Source organism: Dipodomys ordii, unplaced genomic scaffold (assembly GCF_000151885.1).
Source record: "Dipodomys ordii isolate 6190 unplaced genomic scaffold, Dord_2.0 Scaffold6, whole genome shotgun sequence".
NCBI lineage: Eukaryota > Metazoa > Chordata > Mammalia > Rodentia > Heteromyidae > Dipodomys > Dipodomys ordii.
The window spans coordinates 12,755,286-12,773,504 of record NW_012267222.1 but is presented as its reverse complement, the minus strand read 5'-3'; the positions used below and the strand labels follow the sequence as shown (position 1 = coordinate 12,773,504).

Below are 18,219 nucleotides of genomic sequence, written 5' to 3'. Positions count from 1 at the left end.
CCAGACTAAACAGTGGATTTGGCCTGAAGCCACGTGTCACATGTCGATTTGAGGAATAAGAAGTGGAGAGTTCTGGGCAGGAAGGAGGAAGCACAGCTTCGCCTGCTGAGAGCTAGTGCAGGGCCCCACAAGTGCCAGGTTCTGAGGTGCAACACCTGGGGCAGCTCTGCGGCCAGGCAGAAGTGAAGCAAGCCCCTGCTCCCTCAAGGAGTGTCTTAGTCAGCACAGAGTTGAGGGCAGGGTGGGGGCTGGAAAGCAGTGAGAGAGTAGTGTCCCCCAGAGGCAGGTCTGAAAAAGGCTTCTGCCTCCCTCGGCCTTGGTATCCCTCACTAAGACAGAGTGACCACAGCAAGGCCTGATTCCTGGACTTGATGTGAGGACTACTTGGAGTATTGTAGAAAGCTTGTACGGCTCTGTAAACCACAAAGATAAAGTGGCATCCTTTTCATCATAATTTCTGTGGTCATCTTGAGGCTGGTTGTGATTTCAGTGGTATTATGTGTTAGTCAGGGAAGAGTAGCATCCTCCCTATTGATGGGAGGAGGGAGGGGAGGGAAAGGGCATCTTTAGGGGCCCACTTTGTCGTCTGTGTTCCTCTGGGCAGCAGCCACTGCCCAGGTGGCCAGGGAGCCTAGAGATGTTCAAGCAGTCTGGGGCAGGTTAGAGTGTCCCTAGGGGAAAGCAAGGTGGGATCACCTCTTTGAACCTTAGCATTCTCATATGGAAAAGAGGTGACCACCCAAGAGGGTTGTTAGGCTGAAAGGGAGTAGCTTCCCATACATGTTGATGATGGAAAGGTTCTTGCAGGTTAGCAGTTGATGGTTGTTGCTCTCAATAAAAGTATGCCAGAGGGAGGCAAAGAAGGTAACAACAGGTGCCTCCCACCAGTGGTTCTGGCAACTTCTTTCCACCCTGCAGCCCTAGGAGTAGTCTCAGGCAGAGAAAGGCAAGATGTCTTACTTCAGATCCCAAAGCCAGGTATGTAACCCAGGTGGGATTTTAACCCAAGCCTGGTGTTTGTAAGTTGCCTCAACAACCCTGGTTGACAGGCCCAACACAAAGAATCTGCAGGTTTCCGAGCATACACCAGCCTGCATTTAGGACTAGCCCTGCCTCATTGCCCACAGCCTCCTTTGAGAACCTTTCCTGCCCATCACCCTGGGGAAGGGCCTCTCAGTTACCACGCAAGCCTTGGGGCTCTCAGGGAAGAGGAGAAGTGGATTAGAAGAAGATTTGCCCCTTGGGGTAAGCTTCACCAGTAGCTCCCAACACAAGTCCTGGAACTCACTGGAGTGCAGCCAGGCATAACTGCACTAATGGCCTGGAGCCCTAAGATCTGGTGAAGGAGCCAAGTCCAGTGTTTATTTGGAATGCTGTAAATATGCGGTAGTAACTGCCAAGCAGGTGTTCACCCTTCTCAGCTTTTGCTATGAAGCCTGGTCTGTCCTACTGGGGGGCCAAGGTATGTGTTGATGGGGGTCTGGAGGTCTGGTTGGCTCTGGAAACTCACAGGTGTCTTTGCAGGTATCTTTACTTCCCCTCTGCTTTCTGCTCTGCAGAGTGGGGAAGCATCCTTGTTTGAGGTGAACATTCGCTACATTGGAGGACTCCTCTCAGCCTACTACCTGACAGGAGAAGAGGTGAGTTGGCCCTTTGAGACACTAGGACTGTGCAGACTGGAAAGGCGGCCTTAGGAAATACATGGTCCTACCCTCCTACCAGCGAAAGCAGAAGTCAAGGGGCAGGTAATCTGCCAGAGGCCACCCAAGAACCCCAACAAGCACCTCAGGTGCCACCCGAAGGCTCTTCCTTGTCTACTCTGCTGCTCAGTCCTGCCACCCTGGTGAGCACCTGGCTCCCACAGCAGGTAGTGAGCTCTCCAAGGGCAACAACTGTGCCTTTTCTGATCACCATGCGTAGCACCATCAGACAGCAGCATTGCTCTTGGGACTAACAAAGCAAGACTACTATTGTTCATCATTTCCAGTTCTGGAGTCCTGGATTTGTCCTATTCCATAGCTTCCTCTTTTGTCCCTTCCTGAGCCACATGCCAACTGGGTGCCAGCTTTGGGTCCCAGTGGGACAGTGAGGATACAGGCCATTACCTCTGGTAGGCCATACATGCCCGGCCTTGTTCTGGGACCCCCCTGCTGGCTTTTATGAGGAAAGCTGTGACATGTGGGGGCAGGCAAAGAAGAGCCACCCACAGTCATGGGCCTCATTCTACCTCCTCACTTGCCACAGGCCAGTCCTCTTCTCCTATCCCTCGGCTTCCCTCCTTGGTCATGGAAGTCATGACATGCCTTAGGCCTAAGAGCTGCTGTGAAATGGGATAGGAGGAATAGGATTTGGTCCAGAGCTGTCACTCCAGAACTCACATTCTCCTCTTTGTCAGATAATTCTGAGTATCGTAGAGCTCTGCAGAATGGGAGACTTCTTCATCCCCTTCTCGTGAACTCCTGGCCGGACTGGCAGTCTCCAGAACACAGGCCATTGATCTCATGACCTAGAAGGGCAGCGCTGCCCAGCTCAGCCACTGCCCTGGGTCCTGATCCTCCTGCTTTGCCCACCAGACAATTCTGCCTTCTGTCCTCTACCCAGAGCCACAGAGAATCCCTATCCCCTCCACTGACCAGAGGCATTTCTACCTTTCTTCACCTTCAGCTGCAAGACTGAAGTCAGGACTCAGAGGCAACATGCCCCCTATCTCTCTCGTCGCTTCCAGCAACTCTGCATCAAACATAATCTTCTCAGCAGAGATTACTGCTTGTACCAATTTGTCACCAAAAATTGTAGCTGGGAGCCCTCGGCTTCCAGCCACCCAGAGCCTGAATGATATTTGAAAACCACAAGGCTGAAAAGTGACAGAAGGAGCAGAGAATAGGCATTCATGCGCATCACACGCAGTGGCCTGGCCTCCCAGACAGTGGGAGATGGATGTGGCTAAGGCTTACAGTTGCCTTTCAAGTCAGCACTTCCAAAAGTGGCTAGAGGTCTTCAGGCGGCCCACAGTCCCCTCCCTTCTTCTCCCTTCCAGCCATCCCTCCCACCTCCAGGGGTGTCTGTGGTTCTGAGCCCTGGACTCCCTGAAGGAACCTCACTCTCACTTCCTACTGTGCATACCCCCTGGAAGGTGGCTGTGGACAGGGGCCCCAGGAACTTAAGAAATGGTTCAGAAGGGCAAAGCAGTCTGCACCCCAGGACAGCAGGCTCTGCTTCTGTCCCTGACAGGAAACATACCCCCCCCCATCGTTCTTCACTGTCCTTGGGTTCTACCCCCTTCCAGACACCTACTGGAGGGAACTCAAATTCCCATGAGGTGCAAATAAGGAAACAGAGTCACCTCCTGACCTAGTCAGTAAGGGATGTGTCCCAGCCTCACTCCTGACCCACTAGCCTTTCTATCCCATGCCTCCATTGTCCTTGTTTGTGACCAAGGCTCAGCCATACCTGGCTGAGCCCTCCTCTTCTCTGTCCCTGGTCCACATACAGTGGATGCCTGTCGACTGAGTCTCCCCAGTGTTTCAATTTCCCACGAATATATGTGGAAGACTGGGAAAAGCAGCCCCATCCCTGCTGCCACCACAATCTGTCTTTGCCTCCGAGGAAGGAAGCTACAGGAGGAGAAGCAACTTTCAAGAGATGAGCTAGCAGGCTGCCCAAGGTGGTGCTGGCACAGTACTTCACAGTTTACAATAAACTTCCTCTTGTTTGAGTTACCAAAACACCCAGTGAGGAAACTAGGGTACACAGTACTGTTCCATTGTGTAGATGGGGACAATGAGGCTCAGATAGGACATTCCTACTGAGGCCACGTGGCTCCAGGTAGGAGAATCTGACCTTGGCCCTTGTTAGGCAAGCATCCTGTCACTTAAGCCATACCTCCAGCCATTTTTGCTTAGTTATTTTTATTGTTGATCATGGGGCTTGAACTCTAGGCTTGGGTGCTCTTCAGCTCAAGGCAAGTGCTCTACCACTTGAGCCACAGTGCCACTTCCGGTTTTCTGGTGATTTATTGGAGATAAGAGTCTCACCGACTTCCTTGCCCAGGCTGGCTTTGAACCATGATCCTTAGATCTCAGCCTCCTAAGTAGCTAGGATTACAGGCGTGAGCCACCAGTGCCTGGCCTTAGTTATTTTTTTTGGGGGGGTCCAGTTGTGGGGCCTGAACTCTGGGCTTGGGCGCTGTCCCTCAGCTCTTCAGCTCAAGGCTAGTGCTCTACCACTTGAGCTACAACGCCACTTCTGGCTTTTTTCTTTTTGCTTATGTGGTGCTGAGGAATCGAACCCACGGCCTCAGGCATGCAAGGCAAGCGCTCTACCACTGAGCCACCTTCCCAGCCCCCTTAGTTATTTTTTTTAAGACATGATCTCAAACTCTTTACCTGGACCAGCCGCAACACAACACAACACTCCTCTTAGCTATCCTCCTGTATAGTTAGTATTACAAGTGTAAACCACATGCACCTAGTTTATTTACATGGAGGTGTCACAAACTGCCTGGGCTCTCCTTGAACTATGATCCTCCAGATCTCTACCTCCTGAGGAGCTGGGATTACAGGCATGTACTACCACCAGTTCCTTTGGATTGAAAGCCCCCAGGAGACTAGTAAAGCATACTTCTAGATGTCTTGTACAGCTTTTCAGAGTGGATGAACAAAGGGAGAAACATATGCCTTGAATATGAGTAGCACCATCCAATAAGCTGAGGCACCTCCTATGGAATAAACCAGGGAAGAAAGAGGAAACGCTTAAGTACAGAGCTTGTTCTCCCCACCCCCCCCTCTGTCTTCCCTCCCCCTGCCCCTTTTTCTTCCTTCTGTGTATTTGGCTATCTCTACTTCCCTTTCTCCCACCCACTCTGTCTTCTGCCCTTCATGGGAGACTGAAACCCCTAAATAAATCCTTCCTCTTTTGTTGTTTATATCCAATATTGGACAGTTTGATTGATATATTGGGCAACATAGTGAGATTCCCAAATCAAACAAAAAATTTTAAAAATACAAATTGCAGAGAAAATAGAGATGAGCCAAAAGAAGAAAAGTGCCATTGTCCATGAGCTTGCCCCTCACAAGCGTACATTATTGATATGAGGCATTTTTTTCCTTTCCTCATGCATCCACATAGAATTTTTGAAAGTTGAATTATGTTGTTTGAAATTTTTTCTTGGTATATTGTAAACTCTTCCTTTGCCCTTAAATATCTCCATGACTTTAGTGTCTTCCTGGTATTCCATGACATGTAAGTCCTAATTTAACCACTTTCTGTTGGTATTTAGCACATTTCTGTTTCCCCCACTGTTCTGAGCAGTGCTAGACTAAAATCCATAGAGTGATAACTTTACAACCTCCACTATTCCATACTCAGAATAAATTTCTAGGAGGAACACTGCTGAGTCAGGAGGTCCCTGGTCCTTTGCCACTAACCTGGCATTTGGAGAAACAGAGCCAGAGCCTTGGACAGGGGACCTTCCCCTGGGTCCCAGCATGGCTCCATTGCTATGATGTGGTGGCTGAGGACAAGCCATTTGACCTTTCTCTTCATTCCCCAACTCTAAAGTGGGTGGCATCAGAGTGTCAGGAGAAAAAAATAGATGTTTCTGGATCCTGGGGAAAGGGGTGGTCATAGCTGTTATGTAGAACTCTTTACAGTCTATCCATACAGTACTATTTGTTTTGTGGGGGGGGCCTGTCGTAGGGCTTAAACTCTGGGCCTCAACTCTTCAGCTCAAGGCAATCGCTCTACCACTTGAGCCACAGCACCACTTCCGGTTTTCTGGTGCTTTATGGACTTTTCCTGCCTGGGTTGGCTTGAAACCTCGCTCTTCAAATTCAGCCTCCTGAGTTAGGTAGGATTACAGGCATGAGCCACTGGCGCCTGGCCAGACAGAACTATTTGTTTCCCACATCTTCAGTGTATAAGTCAGCTTCCCATCACTAACAAGAATACCTGAGATAATCAACTCAAAAGAAGAAAGTTTATTTTGGCTCACGGTTTCAGCGTTTCAGTCTGTGTTCACATGGCCTGCTTCTTTGGGTCTCTGGTGCCACAGTACATTGTGGTAGAGGAGACATTCGTGATGGCCAAGAAGCAAAGAGAGAGATGAGAATGGACCAGAGTCTCCATATCTCCATCAAGGGCACTCCACCATTGACCTGGCCCAGCCTCCCAGAGATTCTGGCACCTCCCAGTAACACAAGGAGCTGGGGGCCACGCCTTCAGTACATAGCCTCTGGGGACGATCGTTCTCAGCCTGTAACATTGTGGGCCTGTGTGAGGGCATCACTGACCACCAGTGGCCTGCTCAAACTCAGCCAGGTCTTCACTGCTTTCCCCTCATCTTCCCACTGGTCACCTAATCACACTGACAGCCCTTTGTCATGGTCTGACATGGTGGTGGATGATTTACCACGATTATCTGATTGTCATTGCTCCCAACAGCTGTCTGAAGAGAACAATTTATCCTCATTCTACAGATTCTCAGAAATTGAGGTTCAGAGAGACATGACATCTAAAACCACAAAGCCAGTGATTTAAGGAACCAGGCCCCCTCCCAGGCTGGCTGCAGGCCCGTCACAGCCTCTACCGTGGTGGATTTACCCTGCCCTCAGCAGTGACTGCCCTACTCATTGCCCTTTGACCCTTCCTTGCAGGTGTTCCGAATAAAGGCCATCAAGCTTGGAGAGAAACTTCTGCCCGCCTTCAACACCCCCACAGGAATCCCAAAGGGCATAGTGAACTTTAAAAGGTAGGACACTTCTCATTCCCTGCATCTGCTGCAGGTGCCTCCTGAGGAGGCCTGAAGCCCTGGCTTTGGTCACCTGTACAAATGTAGAAACTGAAGCATGGGGAGAGGACAGTTTCTATTTTAATGATCTAAGTAAATTAGTGACACTCTGAGAGCAGCCTTAGTCAAGGATTCTCCTTGGGCTGGTGTTTGTCACCAAGTCTGGTCCTCAGGGTTTAGGCCACCTGGTCCTGGTTGGTCCTCTGTAGACATCCCACAGCACTCTCTTGACTCAGCCCACCAGGCTGGCCCAGCACCCTCCTCCACAACCACGGCTTTGGAGCCATGGGTACACCATTCCCTCCCCAAAGGGAGTCATGGGCTCTGGCCCTCTCCAGGACAGCATCCCTGTTCTTGAATCCTGAGCCTGGAAGATAGAGACATCCTGGAGCTCTCTGGACATCCTTGAGGCTCCACAACTTGCTGAGTTGAGGAAGTCTATGGTAGTTCCATAGTGCCAGACCTCTGCTCCATCTCAGAGTGAGCTGTCTTGGCCTCACACACACCCTACACAGGGGTGTGGCCAATGCCTGGGAGGGAGGCAGTCTGAGCTCTGGTTGGAACCCTTGCTGTCCTGTGGCTTCTAGCTTCACTCTCTCTAATCATGCAAGAAAAGAACACTTGGCAAGCCCACGCCACTGGCACTCACCTCTGTCCTCGGGAGTGGGAACATTCCAAGATGGCCAAACCAAACCCTTACTGAAGTCCAGGTGGAGCCCATCAAGAAGGAGGGAAAGTGTTCTCGTCAGGATTGACACCTCAGAGCTGGGACAATTGCACTGTTCTCCTGGGTCTGGGACAGGACCTTGTCAAGGATCCCCTCCCTCTTCTATGCCACAGCCCTGGCTGTCTCGTCTATGTCCCTCGGAGCAGGGCTTAAAGCCCTTAGTCCCACACAGACTAAAGAAGCACAGTGTTTTGAGGCTGCTGTGTGCTGGGCTGCAGTGTGTGTGTATATACACATGCTTACTTCTTGGCAAAGCTTCCCCTTCATTTTTAGCAACAGACTGTTGCTAAAAAATGGGAGAGTGGCAGGGATGCATATGGGTTGTGCTGCCAAGTCTGCTCTTCAGAGGCCCGCTGGGCGCTGGACTCCACACTGCACCTACACCCACACATACCTACAGTTTCAGCAGAGCTGTCGGTGAGCAGCTACAGAGAAAGGGCTGAAGAGACAGGCTGTGATCCTGCTCTGGCACTGCCTGGCCAGGAGAGCTGACCTGGGAAGCAGAGGCAGAGCCAACTATGACCTGTGACCTGCAAGGAGCACGAACTGCTAGGACAGTGACAGTGATCAGTCCAAGGAGCTCTGTGGTTGAATCACTCCCTCCCCTCAAAAACCAGATACTGGTCAGGAGGCAATGTGCAGATGGGGAAACGGAGGCACACAGCATGCCATAGCTAGCCTGATATCTGAAGCTAGCCAATATTCAGCCGTATGTCTTCTGGCTTCAGATTCCAGGGACAGCAGGTGAAAAGTCCAAGTGAAGGGAGCATCCTGCGCAGGACTGTGTTGATGCAGGGCACTCTGGCCTCAGCAAGCATTGGTCCATGCGCTGTCCCCACTGTGTGACTGGCAGGGACGTCAGTCTGGCCTGGTTCTGTGACTGGAGGCAGACACACATCCTCACAGCTGTGAGCGCTAGCTGAGGTGCCTTCATGCTTTCTGTGCTCCTGATCTCAGCCCAATTCCCCAGTGGGCAGGCCCAGGGCTGGGCTGTGGTCTCCCCAGAGACTCTAGGCCAGTCCATTATATGTGTCCACAACAACAGGGTGGACAGAGGGAGGGGCTATGGGTCCCTGTTTTCATCTGCCCCCTTTGGGCCTGAGTCCCAGCACTGTTTGTCTTCCAGTCAGAGGTAGTCACAGTGACCCATGGAGCCTTTGTGTTCCCCGACAGCATTGCCAATATCATTTGTGTGCCAGGTCTTGAGCCCCAAGTCTTACACACACTGCTTAATGATATAGAGCATTGTGAGTCAGACAAGTGTCCAAATGACCTTTGGCAAGTCAGGTCACCTCATCCTCATCAGCAAAATGGGTCGGTAGCATCTGCAGAAGTGGCATGAGTCATCTCCTACCAGTGCCTAGCGCACAGCACTTCCTCCAGCAGCCCAGATGCTCTTGTCCTAGGAGCCCCTGGCCAGCACAGGTGACTGTGTGTCTCTCTTCAGTGGAAGCTGGGGCTGGGCCACTGCAGGCAGCAGCAGCATCCTGGCAGAGTTTGGATCCCTGCACCTGGAATTCTTACACCTCACTGAACTCTCTGGCAACCAGGTCTTCGCAGAAAAGGTGAGTTTCCCCTGTCTTCCTCAGAGAGCAGAGGGCCAAGCATCCTCTGCCTGCCTGTCCCTCAGTTCCCAGAGATGACAGGTGACTGTCCTCACAACTCAGTCTTGGAACCCCCTGAGCCACCACTAATAGCATAGCTGGAGCTGCTAATTGTGCCTCAGTCCAGGTGACAGGGAAGGAAGCCCCCAGTCCCCAAGACTGCAGAGGACAGGAGAGGCAGAGCTTTGCCAGGAAGGTTGCACTGGCACGCATGGGCTTAGTGGCAAATCAGGAACTGTGGAATTTGGAGGAAATACAACTGGCACCACCTGTGCTGGCAGGAATTGGCTGCTGGTGCACATGTCCCCTTTCCAGAGACATTTAGCTTTTCCACGTGGCATCTGCCTGCCTTTTACTCCCAGATGCCTGACTGGCTTGTGCGGGCAGCAGGCTGGCAAAATGATTCTTCTCCATAGCAAAGACCAAAACTCTTCTCTGTCATGGTTCCCACTGTCGAAGGCCACATTAGTGCTGAGAGGTGGCAGCCGGGTTGGCAGGCAGTCCTGACAGCAGCCCACACCTTCTGGGAAACTCTTCAGGAGTGTTGAAGCTGTGGGCAGTGTGCCCTTCCAGACCTTACAGCACCTCCCTAGGACAGACCTGTACAGAGAGTAGGGGCCCCTCCTCTCTTCCCTCTGGAATACCAGCTCCTAGATTAGCAAGGAGACTGGGAGATGAGCAGTTTGCTTACAGCTCTACCTGCTTACAGCTACCCTATGCCCCTCCATACCAGTTTGAGACCACTACTCACTCAGAGTAGTACCCTCAAGGATCTGGAGGAACTGCTCAGCCCAGATGGCTACCTCCCATGCTTTATACTATATTATGCTCAGCCCTTCCATCAGCCGTTTTCCTCCTATTGAGAGACCTGGCCTCCTGGGACTCCTCTGACAGCTCATGGGGTAAATGTAATCCTAGCCCTGATTCTCTTGACCCTTCTCCCATTCTAGGCCCCTGGCCTTGTACCCTCCCATCCCTTACCCTCTACCCACTGCCCTGCAACAAGCCTCCCTTGGGAGGTCTGACAGAGCAGATGAGGAACGCAGGCTGCCCCTAGTTAGGCTGGAGTAATGACTGCCACTGCCTGTGCCTACTGTGTAGGTGGACACACTGTGGTCACTGACCCCCAGCATCCTGAAGAGTCAATCTTCCTATTTCCCCATTTTACAGAGGCAGAAACTGAGACTTAGAGAGGCTAAGTACCCTGCCAAGGCCAGCCAGCTGGTAATCCATAAGGCTGGAATTTGGGCCCAGGACTTTCCAGCTCTTTCCACAACAGATTAGTACATCAAACTTCAAACTGTTCCTCCAGAATCTGTCCATCCGTCTCTGTCCTTCATTTGCATACTCTGGCTATTTTCATCCTCCAGTCACGCCTCCCACAGAGGCAATTATTGGCAGTCAACAAATTGACCCAAATTCTGGAAGTGCCCGCCCCCTCCAGAGGAGCTAATTTAGCCTGCTTCACTGCTCACCTCCAGGACAGTTGAGAATAGCTCAGGTACAAATACATTCCTGTCCCTATAATGGGCTCTGCTAACATGAATGGACATGAAATCTGATATGCTAGCGCTCAGTTCTGTCCTGGGAAGAAGGTCTGACAGCTGAAGGGCTGCTCCCTCAGCTCCAGACTGTGTTGATTAACCTGTTACGGAGAGATGACAGCTTGGTTCGATCCTCTCTTGGAGGAATCTGCACTGAATCGGACACAGTGTCGACTGGAGCAGACACCTATGGAGAAGCCTCAATCCCACCTCACCTTGCACAACCCCAGAGTTGCCTCAGCTACATGATGCTGTGTGGCCACCATCCTGTGTGGCCATGGGGCCCACACAGAGTATGGCCCCAGGGGTCATATAAACTTGATTAATGTCCTGGTTCTGCCACTTGAGAACCAGCTGGCCATTAGCAAGTTGCCAACCCATTGAGATTTGAGTTGCTGTGATGCTGAGCTGACAATACCTGACAGCTGTGAGGGCTGGGGGTGGTGTATAGCGGGCCGGAGATGCTGACAACTGCTGTTGTCAGTGTTACCACTATTATTGAAACCCTATGATGCCAATTAGAGACAAGGGTATTCGCCCCTGAACTGACTCCCAAGGGGTCACATAAACTAACATGCTTTCGAATTGAACTACGTGAAGTCAGCAATGCAGAGAACACCAAAGACTTCTCGTAGCAACTTCCAAGGGTACAGCTCATTGATGCTCACTAGAGTCACCGTGTTTTAACTGTACATCTCTTGAACTTCTCTCATCTGAAATTTGTATCCTTTAACCAACACTCCCAATCCCCAAAGACTTTAAAAATAAGGTCCTTTTGATTCTTTTAAAAAAATATATTCCTGGGGCTGGGAAGGTGGCTCAGTGGTAGCGTGCTTACCTTGCATGCATGAGGCCCTGGGTTCGATTCCTCAGCACCACATAAGCAAAAAGAAAAAAGCCGGAAGTGGCGCTGTGGCTCAAGTGGTAGAGCACTAGCCTTGAGCTGAAGAGCTGAGGGACAGCGCCCAGGCCCAGAGTTCAGGCCCCTGACCGGACCCAAAAAAAAAAAAAAAAAAAAAAAAAATATATATATATATATATATATATATATATATTCTTGGCAGTACTGTGGTTTGGATTCAGGGTCTTGCACTTGCAAAGCAGGCACTGTCCAACTTGCCATGCCTCCAGCCCTTCTTCTTCTGCCCAGAGCTTCCAATGGACCTGGGACCACAGACACACACTGCTATGCCCAGTTTATTGATTGAGATGGTTGTCTTACTACCTTTTTGCCTCAGGTGGTCTTGAATTGCAATGCCTCTTGCTCTTTGCCTCCTGAGTATCTGCAATTCTAGATTTGTGCCATAGTACCCAGCTGGAATGCCCTTTTTGGGGGCTAATATTTTATTGTATGTAGATGCCACGTTTTCCTTAGTCATTTGTCCATTGATGAACACTTGGGTTGATTGCATATCCTGGCATTGTAAGCAGTGCTTCAGTGAACAAAAGCATGTAACTATCTCTTCCACATACTGATTTTTGTTTCCTTTTATGGATTCAACAATGGAATTTCTGGATTTGAACATGTGGCCTATTCAAAAGGCAATATACAAGGGGTAACAATTTCCAAAAGAAATGCACTCATTACCTGACTTATGCAATGTAACTCCTCTGTACATAGCCTTTATAATAGCAATAAAAAAGCAAGGGAGAATTTACAGCTGGGTACCAGTGGCTCACACCTATAATCCTAGCTACCCAGGAAGCTGAGACTTAGAGGACTGAAGTTAAAAGCCACTCACAGCAGAAATGTCCATGAGACTCCATCTCCAAAATAACCAACAAAGAGCTGGCATGGCTTAAGCGGTAGAAGGACAAGCAGGCGAGCAAGCCAAGTGAGCTGAAAGCAATGAGTTCAAACCCCAGTACCTCACAGTGGGGCAAGAAACTAAACCCTCACCACCACCAAAAAAGAACAAATCCCCAAAGCATCCTATAGCAGGGTGAGGTAGGAGCAGGCAGAGTAGCCAGGGGAGGTGGGCTAGCCCAATGGAGCAGTGTGTCACACTGCATGTGGGCACAGGGGCGGGGCTACCCTCCCGCCTTGTTGGGGAGGACCTGAAATTCATTCACTGCTCTCCCTCCTGCCCCGGTGGAATGGTTTTCTATGTGAATCTGAGCCCTGGTGGGTGGAGCTGCTGTGGCTTCTTCTGGAGAGTGGCAGCTTGTCCTGTATCTCTTGAAGGTCAGGAATATCAGAAAAGTCCTGAGGAAAATCGACAAGCCCTTTGGCCTCTACCCCAACTTCCTCAGCCCGGTGAGCGGGAACTGGGTGCAACGTGAGTATCTACAGTACTGCCTCTTGTCTGTCCCCTGGGTTCCCACTCAAGCTTCCTGGGTCTGGGCATCTATACCCAGCCAGGCATTGGCACCTGCTCCTGGACAGTCCCTGCCTCCCAGGCATTGGGGAGACCTCTTCATTGTCTCTGGTGCTGTTGTGGTGAGTGTGAGGGCGTCTGTTATCATAGCCCTGCCTGTGCTGCCCTTCACACACCCCTATCCTTCAGCCTCCCCTGTTCTTCCCCAAACTCAAAAGGCTGTCGGTCCCACATAAGTTGACTGCTCTGGAAGTGGCTTGAGGCCCTTCCCCCTCCTCCAGCCTCTTTCATAAGCTCTCATTTTTAAAAGGTTTTTAAACAGGGCCTGACCATACAGGAGGGAACACTCCTTAATCATCACTGTATCTTAAACCTCCAAGAACTACTAGGCGGGGGGCCTAGTCAGGGCCCTGTTATGACACTACTTGGTCACCTATGGAGTGCCTTGCCCAGTCCTGCCTCACCACTGACAGCAGGGCTGAGGGAGCACTTTGGTAGAGTTCAGAGCGGCTCCCAAGTCCCTGCTGGGCACCCTGCTAAAGCTGGCTCTGGATACCCACTGGGCCTCTGCCTCCATGTAGATCCAGAGCACAAGAGAGAATTCTCTCTTTGTGGGATCCCCATGAAGAGCCCACAGTCTGGTGGGGGGGAGGGCTACAGGGGCTGCAGGCCCGTAATCAGTGCCTCTACCAACACTCGGAACAGCCAGTTGCCATGGCTGTGTGGATCGCTGCCCCCGCAGAGGGGCACTGGCCACTGATTTCACCAGATAAATCCATGTGGCTGTGAGCAGGGACAAAACCTAACCTAGACCCAGGGTGGGGAGAGGGGACAAGCGAAGCCAGGATCAGCACAAGCCAGGGCACATGTGAAAGCAGAGCCCGCATGTTTAGAGTGGCAGAGAGAAGAGACCGCAATGAGTCAGGAGACAGGAGAGGCTGTCTTCGGCTACCAAGCCCCTGGCTCCCCACTTCCAGGGCAGTGGGGAGCTATCAGGGCTCTAAGGCTGACCCAGTTTAATGTCTAGCCTCCCCTCGTCTCCTGCAGACCTGCCCAGTATTGAAATTCTAGACTAGGATTCACAAATGAAAAGGAGCACCAGAGCCCAAGGGCTCTTTGCTGTGTGCTTGTCTCTCCTCCCTACACCCTTACCCAGGTGGCACTTGTTCCCCTGTTGTTTGGCACTCTCTCCCCACTTGTCCTGCCTTTGTGCATCTTTGTTATCACCCTCCGTGCAGACAGTGAGGGCTCCTCACTTCATGTGGTGGCCGTGGACAAGCTATGCAGGCTCCCACTGTTTTTCCACCCACGAAAGGGGCCAATGGTGCTGCTTGAAGAGCTTCATGGAAGACTGAATAATAATCAGTAATCAACTCCTGGCTATGGCTGCTACCCGATTCATGGCAGCTGTGGACATACTCTACACCCCCCACCTCTTTCTCACTTCCCCTCCTTTCCAGAGGAGTTGAGACCACCACTCATCCCCACTTTGGGCTACCCATGCCCCTTCCTCTCTGTGTCCTTTAAGTCTGTACAATGCTTTTATGCTTCCCCTTGCTCCCTGAGTCACCCTGGCAGCAATGCTGGGGCAAGGGAGGGCCTTCAAGCCTACCTCATCCTGAGCCCCTTTGTTCAGATTTACTCAATTGAAACTCAGTCATTCCAAAGGGTCTATGATGAGTTGGTCTTTTACTCCTCCTTAGTCTGCCCTTTACTGAAGCAGCCCCATATTTAGTTAATTACCGTGTTTGTCACTAGACAATAAAGTCTTGAACTTCCTTGCCACCAGATTATCTTTCTGAAGAAGCACAGCTCATTTACAGCTAATAAATAACCAGGGCCTGTGTCAGCCTGCTAAGGACCATGAGCCCATGCATTTGGGCACATCACAGACTGTGTGTCTTCTTGGCCCCTACTTGGGGTTCAGTGGCAGCTGATTAGATGCCAGTTCCCCCCATGCCCAGCCCTGGGCCACTGAGCCACGCCTGCTGTTGGTCCCGCACAGCCAGAGGCAGATGAAATAACACTCTTGTCCTCTTCCTTCATAGACCACGTCTCGGTTGGAGGACTTGGGGACAGTTTTTATGAATATTTGATCAAATCCTGGCTGATGTCTGCCAAGACAGATATGGAAGCTAAAAATATGTACTACGAAGCCTTGGAGGTAAGATGAGTGCTGGGCTTTTCATGGGCGGGTGGACATTAGCCACCGGCTCTCACACAGGCCCCCCGGGAGCTGGAGGCAGGAGCCAGATGGCAGCAGCCTACTTAGCCCTCTCTGGGGTGGGCTGGGGAGGAATGACAAGGAGACCCACCCCCGCTACATCCCTAGCTGCACTTTGCACCGTGTCCTCATGAGTTAAGGGAGTTAGAGTCATTTGTCCAAGGTCTCATAACAAGTGACAGTCTGTCTGATTCAGAAAACACAGTTCAGACTCTTCCCTATAATGTGTAAGCTTCAATTAATGTCTCAGAACCAGCATGCTGCCAGGCTGTAGACTGGGGTGCCCCACAGCCACCTTCCTGCCAAAACTAGAGGTGACATATTAGCAGCCACACTGGCCAGCTGGGTGTGTGGAGCACTTCTTCTCCCTATGGGATGGAAGCCAGAGCCTGCAGAAGGGAAGGTACTTGCCCAAGGCCACACAGCACAGACCTGGAAAAGCTGGTTCCACTGTTGGCTGTCCACAAGCCTGGAATGTACACCTAGAGTGTGGTGTAGAGATGGTAAGCCAAAATGATTCCCCTACAAAGAATAGAAGACTAGGACAGAGCGGGGAGTCAGCCTGAACTATTGGGCTGAGGGTTAGGGAATCATGGCCCATCAATAAAATCCTTTGAGCTCAACTAATGGGCAAGTTCTGAACCCATTTTTCCATCAAGTTACTTGCCACCACCTTGGTCTAACCTACCGCCTCATTTCCTCTAAACTAGGCTCCTTGCTTCCCTTCTTTCCTGTCTCTAAGTCAGTTCTCTACATAGCAGCCAGAGAGCTGAAAATGTATGCCCTCTCCTTACCACCTTCCCTTAGTACCTCTAATACTCCAGGCCCATTTCCTTTGCCCACTGGGTTCTGGCCATTTGGAGCCCTGCCGATCATCATGACTTTATCTCCTTATCCTTTCTTCTCTGATTCCTCAGACACAACAGAGATACCTTAGGACTCTTGCACTTACTGTCTTCTTTACCCAAACTATCATTCAAATAGCTACACTTCAATGTACTGGCCAAATTTTTCAGAAATTTCTGCCTTCTCTGAACATACCTACGCTTGTCTTCTTTACCTGTAACAATAGCTGAAGTTATCATGTGCATATATTTACTTACTTGATCATCTGTCTTTCCCCAGATAAAATGTAAGTTATCTAAAATCTCCTTGTTTGTGTGCCAATCTTTTGAAATAGACTGGCACATAGTAGGCCCAAAGAAACTATTATAGAAACAAAGGAATGCACAAGTGCTAAATGGATGAAGGGAGAATATGTGAAGAGAAAGGATAGACAGGTGGATAGATAGATAAATAGATAGATAGATAGATAGATAGATAGATAGATAGATAGATAGATAGATAGATAGATAGATAGATAGATAGATAGATAGATAGTTGAAGGGGTGAATGGGTGGATGTTTTGAGGGGATATGTGGACAGGTAGATGATGTGAACAGGTAAATGGGATGCTTGGATGGATAGTAGAGGGAACAGCTGATTAGATGGATGGATATAAGAGTGGATGGATGATGGATAGATATATGAGTAAGTAGATGGATCGATGTGGGATGGATGGTGGATGCATGTGTGGATGTGACTAGATAGGTGGATAGATGGATGATGCCTGGATTTGTGGAAGGATGCATGGATATATGAGTAGGTGGATAGATGGACGTGTGATGGATGCAGTAGGTACATGAATAGATGGATGATGCCTGGATGCGTGGAAGGATGGATAGATTGTGGATAGATGGATATATATAAGTAGGTAAATGGATTAATGGATGATGCCTGTATGCATGGAAAGATGGATGCATGGATGGACAGACAGATGGATGGATGAATGTGAACAATTAGGCACATGGATGGAAGCCTGGGTGTGTGGGTGATCTCTAGGTGCACTTTGGTGGCATGAATCTGGCAGGCATGATGGTGCTTGAAGAATCACTGAATCAAACGTCCAGAGCTGTGAACTGTGGCTCAGAACTGAGCTTTCCCTGCTTCATTCCCAGCTCAGTCTGTCTCACCCCTGTCTGCCACTGGCTTTGGCTGAGCTCAGACCATGGCCAGCATCCCCTGTTGGAGGATTAGCCCCAGCTCTTTCCCGTGCTTTTTGCCGAGAAAGTATGCAGTTAACAAGTGACACTGATATTTCTCCCCTCAGGCACCCTGTAGTTGAGGCTTCAAGGGAAGAAATGGCCATGAATTATTTAGCAGACTGAACAGGAGAGAGCTAGGCTGGGATCCCAGTAAAGAGCCTGGAGCCTCTTTGACCCTGGGTAAAGGCTAGGCCTCGGGCAAGTCTGAGGCTTTGAAGAATATTCTGGTGGTTCTCAACATTGTCAGCATATTCAAACCACCTGGAATACTGTCAAATCCCATGTCCTAGATGTACTTCTTGACCAGTTACACTAGGTGGGTCCAGTGACAGTCTTTTAAATCGCCCTGGGGACTCTAGTGTGCAGCCATAGACCAAAAACAGCAGGCTGAACTGGTGGTATCCACTGCTAGACCAGCGTGGGAGGTTCAGACAGGGGCAGCCAGCTGGGGTACCCCTGAATGTCACAGGGAGAGGGCATCAAAGCCAGGGGCAGTTCTGGCCATGCAGCCTCCTCCAAGTACATACACTTATCTTCTGTTTCTTATTTAGCTCCATCTCTCAGACAATGAAACAGGCTCAGAAAGGCCTGGGTCACACAGTTGCAACCACTGTGTTCCAACACAGGTCTGCCTGAGCCCAAACTCAGTGCTGGCAGCCTGCTCTCCCTCCAGGAGGGGCTCAGGTGGGCTTCAAGGAAGCAATGGAAGCAGCAGGTAGGGCCACATGCTGACCTGAATCTTCGAACATTCTCTCCTTCGGTCCTCTTGGCCATCTCAGGAATCTAAATTCTCATTTAGATAGGAACAAAGTGAGTGTTCATAAAAGAGACATGCCCTTTTACCCAAATGTTTACAAACAAGACCACACTAAAGCTACCAGCACAACTATGTTTATTGCAGCATTATTTACCATAGCTAAGATATGGAACC

At 50.4% G+C, this 18,219-nt stretch overlaps 1 protein-coding gene across 1 annotated transcript in view; it reads left to right on the top strand.

Annotated features, from left to right (window-relative positions):
- Positions 1 to 18,219, top strand: part of Man1c1 (mannosidase, alpha, class 1C, member 1) — a 125,533-nt gene that overhangs the window by 98,059 nt on the left and 9,255 nt on the right. Inside the window, exons 4-8 of the mRNA XM_013035740.1 lie at positions 1,560 to 1,640; positions 6,654 to 6,748; positions 8,962 to 9,079; positions 12,848 to 12,941; positions 15,029 to 15,144. Coding sequence (XP_012891194.1) covers positions 1,560 to 1,640; positions 6,654 to 6,748; positions 8,962 to 9,079; positions 12,848 to 12,941; positions 15,029 to 15,144 — 504 coding nt within the window. The remainder of the gene's footprint in view (positions 1 to 1,559; positions 1,641 to 6,653; positions 6,749 to 8,961; positions 9,080 to 12,847; positions 12,942 to 15,028; positions 15,145 to 18,219) is intronic.